At 46.9% G+C, this 9,027-nt stretch overlaps 1 protein-coding gene across 1 annotated transcript; it reads right to left on the bottom strand.

The window, feature by feature from the left end:
- Window positions 1-3,381: 3,381 nt before the first annotated feature.
- Window positions 3,382-8,822, bottom strand: LOC133577225 (uncharacterized). Its single transcript, XM_061930865.1, has 3 exons — window positions 8,772-8,822; window positions 6,755-6,842; window positions 3,382-6,681 (listed from the first exon to the last, which is right to left on the bottom strand). The coding sequence occupies exons 2-3, from the start codon at window positions 6,792-6,794 to the stop codon at window positions 4,298-4,300; spliced, it is 2,424 nt and encodes an 807-aa protein (XP_061786849.1). The 5' UTR covers window positions 6,795-6,842; window positions 8,772-8,822; the 3' UTR covers window positions 3,382-4,297.
- Between the last annotated feature and the right edge of the window lie 205 nt (window positions 8,823-9,027).

Here is a 9,027-nt window from a genome sequence, read left to right as displayed (position 1 = left end):
AGTCCATAGTGGATCTAACACAATAGTGTGAGAGCCCAGTCCGTAGTGGATCTAACATAATAGTGTGAGAGTCCAGTCCATAGTGGATCTAACATAATAGTGAGAGTCCAGTCCATAGTGGATCTAACATAATAGTGAGAGTCCAGTCCATAGTGGATCTAACATAATAGTGTGAGAGTCCAGTCCATAGTGGATCCAACATAAGTGCAAGTTAAAACTCTACTATGCAAAGCCGAAGCCATTTATCAACAACACCCAGAAACGCTTCACTGGTGGATCTAACATAATAGTGTGAGAGTCCAGTCCATAGTGGATCTAACATAATAGTGAGAGTCCAGTCCATAGTGGATCTAACATAATAGTGAGAGTCCAGTCCATAGTGGATCTAACATAATAGTGTGAGAGTCCAGTCCATAGTGGATCCAACATAAGTGCAAGTTAAAACTCTACTATGCAAAGCCGAAGCCATTTATCAACAACACCCAGAAACGCTTCACTGGTGGATCTAACATAATAGTGTGAGAGTCCAGTCCATAGTGGATCTAACATAATAGTGAGAGTCCAGTCCATAGTGGATCTAACATAATAGTGAGAGTCCAGTCCATAGTGGATCTAACATAATAGTGTGAGAGTCCAGTCCATAGTGGATCCAACATAAGTGCAAGTTAAAACTCTACTATGCAAAGCCGAAGCCATTTATCAACAACACCCAGAAACGCTTCACTGGGGCCGAGCTCATCTAAGATGGACTGATGCAAAGTGGAAAAGTGTTCTGTGGTCCGACGAGTCCATATTTCAAATCGTTTTTGGAAACTGTGGACGTCGTGTCCTCTGGATTAAAGAGGAAAAGAACCATCCGGACTGTTCTAGGGTGAAAGTGTAAAAGCCAGCATGTGTGATGGTATGGGGGTGTATTAGTGCCCAAGACATGGGTAACTTACACATCTGTGAAGGCGCCATTAATGCTGAAAGGTACATACAGCTTTTGGAGCAACATATGTTGACATCCAAGCAACGTTACCATGGACGCCCCTGCTTATTTCAGCAAGACAATGCCAAGCCACGTGTTACATCAACGTGGCTTCATAGTAAAAGAGTGCGGGTACTAGACTGGCTTGCCTGTAGTCCAGACCAATATGAGAAGGGAGACTGTTGAACAACTTAAGCTGTACATCAAGCAAGAAAGGGAAAAAATTCCACTTCAAAAATGTGTCCCCTCAGTTCCCAAACCTTTACTGAGTGTTGTTAAAAGGAAAGGCCATGTAACACAGTGGTAAAAATGCCCTTTTTGCAATGTGTTGCTGCCATAAATTCTAAGTTCATGATTATTTGCAGTCCATAGTGGATCTAACATAATAGTGTGAGACTCCAGTCCGTAGTGGATCTAACATAATAGTGTGAGAGTCCAGTCCATAGTGGATCTAACATAATAGTGTGAGAGTCCAGTCCATAGTGGATCTAACATAATAGTGTGAGAGTCCAGTCCATAGTGGATCTAACATAATAGGGAGAGTCCAGTCCATAGTGGATATAACATAATAGTGAGAGTCCAGTCCATAGTGGATCTAACATAATAGTGAGAGTCCAGTCCACAGCAGGAGATCATCTTGAGTGGAGACAGGTTACATCCCGTGCGCACGTATCTTGTAAATATTGCACAGTGCACACTTATTTTCTTTTACTTTTGAATCTATTTACAATAGAAGTTTGTGTGACCTGGCGTTCTGAGGACAACAAGCAGGAATTTCAAGTACAGGGCAATTAGTTTCTAACTGCGCAATGATGATGAACTTTGAATTCAATAGAATTCATTCCGAACACCACCCTTGAAACAAGGTGTTGTCCGCTTCCTCTGCGCATGAGCATAGGAGGGTGTATCTTGGATGGTCTGAACCAGGAAGAGGGCGAGTTTCAACCATGACGTCTATCTTCCGAAAACGAGCGCCCTACAACCGTCCACCTTGCCGTGACACAATCGCTGCAGTTGTTGTGACCCCAAAGTGTGGAAAAATCCCGCCTGTAAAAGTGTATTTATTCCCAAAGAAGTAGTCACAGGAAGCGCAGGGAAAGCTGTGCTTGTTTTACCAGAGAAAAGCATCCCTGATCAGAAGACAGGGCTGGCACATAAAGGGAATCTCTGATTGGCAACCAGGAACACCGATTGCCAATCAGCACGCAGGAAGTGGAAACCAAAAATAAGAAAGCTGGACAGGAACCAAACACCAACCGCAAGGAAAACACACCTACGTCCAACCTGTCATGAACAATCCGGACAGTAGCCCTGTTCAATAAAACACATACCAGATGTTAAAGCATCCCCAAAAGTCCAAAATCAAGGGAGGGCGAAGAGAGGACTTGGCTTAGAGTCAACAGGCTGCACTCCCACCGCAAAGGACTGGAGGGACGGTAACTATCTCATGCCAGGTGGCGGAGAAGAGTGGAACACCACCACAGTTGATGATGAAGAGAACGCCCAGAGCGGTATAACCGCTCCAGCAGCAGTCGAGGTCCATGCCCAGGTCCGGGGGATGGCTGCTGGTGGCGCTGAGGGTTTCCATGAAATGGAAGGAGGAGGAAGAGAAGTGCGAGATGGGCGCTTCTTCAACCGGTGTGAAGGCAAAACTCAGAACTTTAATGTACCTAGCGATTAGCATGGTTGTTGCCAGTTTTGTGTTATTGGAGTAGCTTGGTATGGCACAATAACAAGGTATATTTAGGACTAGTTTCATTTCAAACACAACTTTATACCGGATGACCCGGATGATAAACTGCAGAGTGCCAAAGGAAGAGAAAGTGTTGCTACCAGATAAACCTTGGCAGTTCAGAGCCGTTATCCATCCACCCATGTTCTACCGCTTGTCCCTTTTGGGGTCGCGGGGGGTGCTGGAGCCTATCTCAGCTGCAGTCGGGCGGAAGGCGGTGTACACCCTGGACAAGTCGCCACCTTATCGCAGGGCCAACACAGAAAGACAGGCAACATTCACACTCACATTCACACACTAGGGACCATTTAGTGTTGCCAATCAACCTATCCCCAGGTGCATGTCTTTGGAGGTGGGAGGGGCCTATCCCCAGGTGCATGTCCTTGGAGATGGGAGGGGCCTATCCCCAGGTGCATGTTTTTGGAGGCGGGAGGGGCCTATCCCCAGGTGCATGCCTTTGGAGGTGGGAGGAAGCCGGAGTACCCGGAGGGAACCCACGCAGTCACGGGGAGAACATGCAAACTCCACACAGAAAGATCCCGAGCCCGGGATTGAACTCAGGACTACTCAGGACCTTCATATTGTGAGGCAGACACACTAACCCCTGTTCCACCGTGCTGCCATTGTTTTGTTAGTGATGATCATTATTGTACTACTTAGAGGAATAAAAAGCAAGTCGTCAGTCCAGTGATTTTTTTATTACAACAATGTGACAAAAACCTCTTCATTCCGAGCATGAACATACAACATGAACCATAGGGTTGTGGCGCTTGTCGCCACAGCGGTCAATCATATTCTCCAATAATTCAACTATCTCAAACCCCACACAGTCATTTCAACGTTAATCCTTCATGGGCAGGGTTAACATGTACAGTGGAACCCGCTTGCGCCGACGTACCCGCCACCGAAAGTAGCCGTTTACTTGTGACTTTGTCCAGAGACAAAACAAAAATGGGGGGGAGGGGAATAGGATATTTTTGTTGATATGGTTTGTCTTCCATTGTGTACATTTGTAATTGGATTGATGATATTTACATTCTTACCGAAATAAGCCAATGCGCTAAAGATCTCAGTTTTTTGGTGGTTATGGAGCTCTAAGACAAGTTCAATTAACCATAAAGCTTACTTTGCACTGAATAGGAGATTCTATGTTCTCATTTTTAATACTATTTAACAACACCGTATTTAGGGTCATTTGTATCAATAACAGTTACCAAAGGTACAACATGTGTCGTGCAAACTGACAAAAGCAGTTAACTATCGTGTCGATGCCCGTGTACCGCAGGCGGGTTGTCGATATAAGCGGGAGCGACCTGAGCGTGTTCCACTGTACTTGTCAAATTTAATTTGAGATTGTCATCTTTCACACATTCCAAATGCTAATGAGCATCCAACACTGTAACAGCAAAGTGAATAACAAATGCTGGCCACTCTCATCTTCCTTCCAAAGAAATGTAATCATTGCCAACATTGGATTTGTACAGTAGCCTCCAAATGATTAGGTGCATATTTGAGACATGGTATATAATATAATACAAGTATAAATAGAATGGTGTTTTCCACCGAATTCAAAAGTCCTTCATTTATGACACGCTTCATAGCAACACCGCAACCACCGCGGCAAGAGCTGCCATGAGCGACAGCTTGATGTTTGCGGCACTTGAATTAATCCTGATGTTGATTGCCTCCCTGGCACTATTCACCGTGATCATGGCCGATCGTGCTGCTGCGGCCGCAAAAGCTTCCGCCGCTGCAATGTCTGCGGCGCTCCGTGTCGTGACCGCCCTCACACCCAACTCTGCTGACAGTCTGGAGAATGCGGCAGTAGCATTCGCTAACTCCCCCGCAGCCAGCAAGCTTGCTAGTGAAACACGATCTGTGATGGCTTCTGGTGATGTACTCTGCACTAAATCCTCCAACCGCTGTCTCAGCGCTTCAAATTCCACTTCAATTTCTCTGGCAGCTACCAGGGCATTCTCTAACATTTGCGCCGTTGCTGGGTCGGCAGCCGCCGCCTCTGCAGCGCTTGCAGCCCTTGCCGCTATGTCAGCTGCATCCTGAGCTAATTCTGCCAGTTCCTGGTCCAAAGATGATCCAGATGTTCCTGCTGCTGACGTGGCAGCACCAACTGCATTTTCAACTGCTACGGCTGCTTCATTTGCTTCAGCAACAGCAAGGTCTAGAGAAAATTCTTCACCAGTGGTCAATGATGTGGCGGCCATCTGCGCTTCGCTTGCGGCCGTCAATGCGACATTGACTTCAGGAAAAGCTGATGAGTCGGCTGTTGCAGCGATAGCAGCACCAACTCCTGCAGCTGCTGCCGCAGAGGCTGTGAGGCCAGCCACCGCTGCTCGTTGTGCACCATCAAGAGCTTCTGCTTCAGGAAGACTTTCGCTTGCGGCTCCTGCTGCTACTGAGGCAGCTCCTGCAGCGGACTGTGCAGCTATTTGTGCAGCGGACCGTGCGTCTACGCCATCGTCGACGGTTCCTGCTACTACTCCTGTAGCTTCTGTCAACAAAGCGACCTGCTCTGCACTCAGAACTGCTGATTGCATTACTTCTGTCAGTCTGGATGGTACCTCATCGGAGAGAGATGAAAATAGTGCTGAAGCATCCCTCGATACCCTCACCACTTCTTCTGCAGCATCGTCAACTTCACCTGGGCCCGCCATCGCTGCTTGTCTGGATGCCATTGCCGCATCTAATGATGCCTGTGCAAGTTCTGCCTGAACGCTTCCATCCTCAGCTGCGCCTACTGCAGCAGCAGCCACTAGTTCTGCTGCCCCTGCTGCCTCTGCTGCAGCTTCTCTGGCGTTACTAGCTAGCATTGCAGCTTCTGCTGAATCTGGTTCTCCTTCGAAGTTAGCTGCCAAAGATGCTGCCTCAGCTGCTTCCTCTGCACTCTGAAGGGCTGCGTCGACCTCGCTGCTTACATCTTCCCCAGTAGCTGCTGCTGCTGAGGCTGCGAGGGATGCTGCTGCAGCTGCTAAGGAGGCTGCTGCTGAAGCTTCAACAAGTTCGTCATCGCTTGAAGGCAATGCATCCGCCGCTTCTGATACCTCCTCTGCAGATTCTCTTGCCAAATCCGCTCCGTTTTGTGCTTGTTCTGAAGCTAATGCTGCAGATACTATAGCTAGTTGACTTCCCGGGTCTGCTGCCTCTGCAACCACTGCTTCTTCTGCTGTGTTCAGTGCCTCTAAGGTCGCCACTGTCGCCTCATTTGACATTTCAGCTGCAGTTTGAGCTGCCATCATAGTTTGTATTATAGTTGCATCTGTATTTTCTGGCAGGTCTGTTTCATCAAGTAATGTAGTGAGACTTTGTGCAGCAGCCGCAGCCTGTTGGCTGGCATCTCTTGCTGCGTTTATGGCAAGTAGTGCATCAGCTGTCGCATTTCCAGACCCTTCCATGTTTGCTATTTCAGCTGCTAAATCCGCAGCTTCTCTCGCTGCAGTTGCTGCAGTTGCTGCTTCCATTGACAAACTTTGTGCCAAAGGGGCCAAATCCCCCGTTGCTGCTGCTGCCGCTCCCGCTGCGGCTTCTGCAGCCATTTCAGCCGCATCTGCTGCTTCTGCTGCGGCTTGTGCTGCTTCGGTTGCATTTATTGTTCCATCTAAAAGAGAAGATGCAGCAGCAGCTGCTCTCTCTGCAGCCGCTGAAGCATTTGCTGCAACATCTGTGGCTGAGAAGTCACCTGAAGTGGCTGCAGCCAATGCCACGGCTGCTGCCGTCACTGATGTTGCTGATGCTGCGGCTGATGTGGCTGCTGCAACTGCTGTGTCTGTCGCGCTTTGTTCTACAGTAGGCATTGGAGTGATTGGGATAACAGGGATGTCTGTAGCGCCTGAGCCCATACCGGATCCGGACTCATCGGATTCACCTGATCCGGTGGTGTCTGTAGTATCTCCCGTTACTTGGAGGAGATGTCTACTAATCCTGGTGTGCTGAAGTCCTCCTTCAGCAGACTGACTGTAAATTCCTGTTTCCATGGAGAAATTTAGTCAGCACTGGTATTTAGCTATACATTGTAATTGTTAATTGAAATTACTTACCAATAAATAGGAATACAACAGTTAAAGTGTTTACGATCATCTTGAGGTTTTCCGTCCTTTGATGTCCCAAACTAGATGCAATTGTCTCCTGTAAAACAAAGTAAAGTATCTCAAAATTTACAACAAATCTGTAAAATACTTTTTTTTTTCTCTCTAAACCGACAGAAAAATAAGAGTAGGGTTGATTATATAGGATGTGACTGAGTTCATTTAATGCATATTGGGGGAAATTATACGGCTGCAGTGTAAAATTCCCATACGAAAAGTTAATAGGACAAGAGGCAAACACAAGCTAATCAAAAAATGGAATGAAAAATTTCAAGTGTCCGGCAGAGGGGTGAGAGAGGCTTTTATGAATGTCAGTTCTGTCCAGCCGCAATTGGACGGGACGGCGTGGCGCAGTGGGAGAGTGGCCGTGCGTGACCCGAGGGTCCCTGGTTCAATCCCCACCTAGTACCAACCTCGTCATGTCCGTTGTGTCCTGAGCAAGACACTTCACCCTTGCTCCTGATGGGTGCTGGTTAGCGCCTTGCATGGCAGCTCCCTCCATCAGTGTGTGAATGTGTGTGTGAATGGGTAAATGTGGAAGTAGTGTCAAAGCGCTTTGAGTACCTTGAAGGTAGAAAAGCGCTATACAAGTACAACCCATTTAATTGTGTCTGGTGGGAAGCCTACGACATAGTCAGAGCTCGTACTCAGTCTATTTCTATTTCTAACTATGATGCCCCCAACCACAACACACGATGGCAGAAGCCACCACCTTGCCATATGCGGAGGCTAGAAATGGGTTCCACAAATTGAAAGACCTCAGTCTCCTCAAAAGGTGGAGGCCGCTTTGGCCCTTCTTGTACAGGTTGGTTGTGTTGTGTGCCCAGTCAATTTTGTTGTTGAGGCGAACACCCAGGTATTTCAAAGAAGCTCCAATCTCCTACGTCAGGTCCAGACACGGTTACAAATGTGTCTACGATACTAAAATAGTCTAGTGCCCCCTTTGACCAGGCTTCTCCTGCATTTGTAGGTGCAGCTCCCAAATGCACCGATTGACGCACAAGCCAGATCGCTTCTAATAGACTCACATTTTCCAAGCGGTATGAGATGTTGATAGGAGTTTACGGTTTTGCTCTTAGTTAGATTTTGTTTTACCTATGTTCTTCTGTGCATTTATTTTGAGTCCTGTACATCATTTTGTTTTCTTGTGATTCGCTGGCAACCAGTCCCCAGTACAAGTACCAGTCACCAGTACCAGTGTACCCCGCCTCTGCCCCGAAGTTAGCTGGGATGGAATCCGGCTAACCCGCCAGCCCAGGGACGATCAACGGTAAAGAAAATGGATGGTTGGATATTTAGTTTTTATTTGAACTGTATTAACTCATTTAACTTTTAATTTTAGTCATTCAAATTTTGTTTTCATTTTAGCTGTTTTTATGCGCGTCTTCCATCGTTTATTTTTCCGCACTCCGGTCAGGGCTGGCTGGGGTTATTTTGGGAATCAGGTTGGCGTGGCTTGTTGCACTTTTTAAAAGCAGGTAACATGACCAATGCCTTTGCAGGGGAAGAAAAGGAAATGGTTGGACAACCAAACAGTCCAAGATCCACGAAAAGACCTTCCCTCGCAAACCCTCGTTTTGACCTCAGAAAACGTTCAGGAAGTGGCTACAGTTTCATTGGAAAAACCAAGTGCCTCGAAATTATTCTATAACAAATCAGGGAGGAAAAAGTCCAACAATGTCCAAAAGGGCGGTGTGGCTCAGTCGGTAGAGCGCCCGTGCCAGCAACTTAAGGGGTTCCAGGTTCGATTTCCCGCCAGTCAGTGCCGTTGTGTCCTTCGGCAAGACCTGCTCCCAGTGCCATCCACACCGATTTAAATGTAGCTTAATTCACTCTGTAAAGCGCTCTGAGTCTCTAGAGAAAAGTGCTATATAAACATAATTCACAATAGCATTGTGGCAAGGACAACACAAAAGCTTCCAAGTAATCGTCGTTAAAGCGGAATCCAAGATAAAGAAAAAAAACTCACCACACTGAATAAAGTTCCGTGTTGAATTCCGAACTGGAGCTAGACTTGACTGTGAATGTTATATTCTCTCTCCAGGTCCCGACTTTTATATGCCGCCTCAAAAAAAACTGTGACATCAGCACCTTTCGCACCTGCGTTAGACAATTCATTCCAGTTGGTTTCTACTCCGTGCTGTTAGAAGGTTAATTAGCTGTCATTGTTCAGCAGGGTGTGTAAAAATTACCAAACATCCTGTCAGGCAACATTTCCAGCAATT

The sequence above is a fragment of the Nerophis lumbriciformis genome, linkage group LG37 (genome assembly GCF_033978685.3).
Source record: "Nerophis lumbriciformis linkage group LG37, RoL_Nlum_v2.1, whole genome shotgun sequence".
In the NCBI taxonomy this organism is placed as follows: Eukaryota; Metazoa; Chordata; class Actinopteri; order Syngnathiformes; family Syngnathidae; genus Nerophis; species Nerophis lumbriciformis.
The sequence above is the reverse complement of the archived record's forward strand: the minus strand, read 5'-3'. Positions and strand labels throughout refer to the sequence as shown.

Coding starts and splice junctions, on each gene's coding strand:
- LOC133577225 (XM_061930865.1), bottom strand. CDS start 6,794: ATGATCGTAAACACTTTAACTGTTGTATTCCTATTTATTG. Junction 6,682..6,754: donor TGTTGTATTCCTATTTATTG/GTAAGTAATTTC, acceptor CCATGGAAACAG/GAATTTACAGTCAGTCTGCT.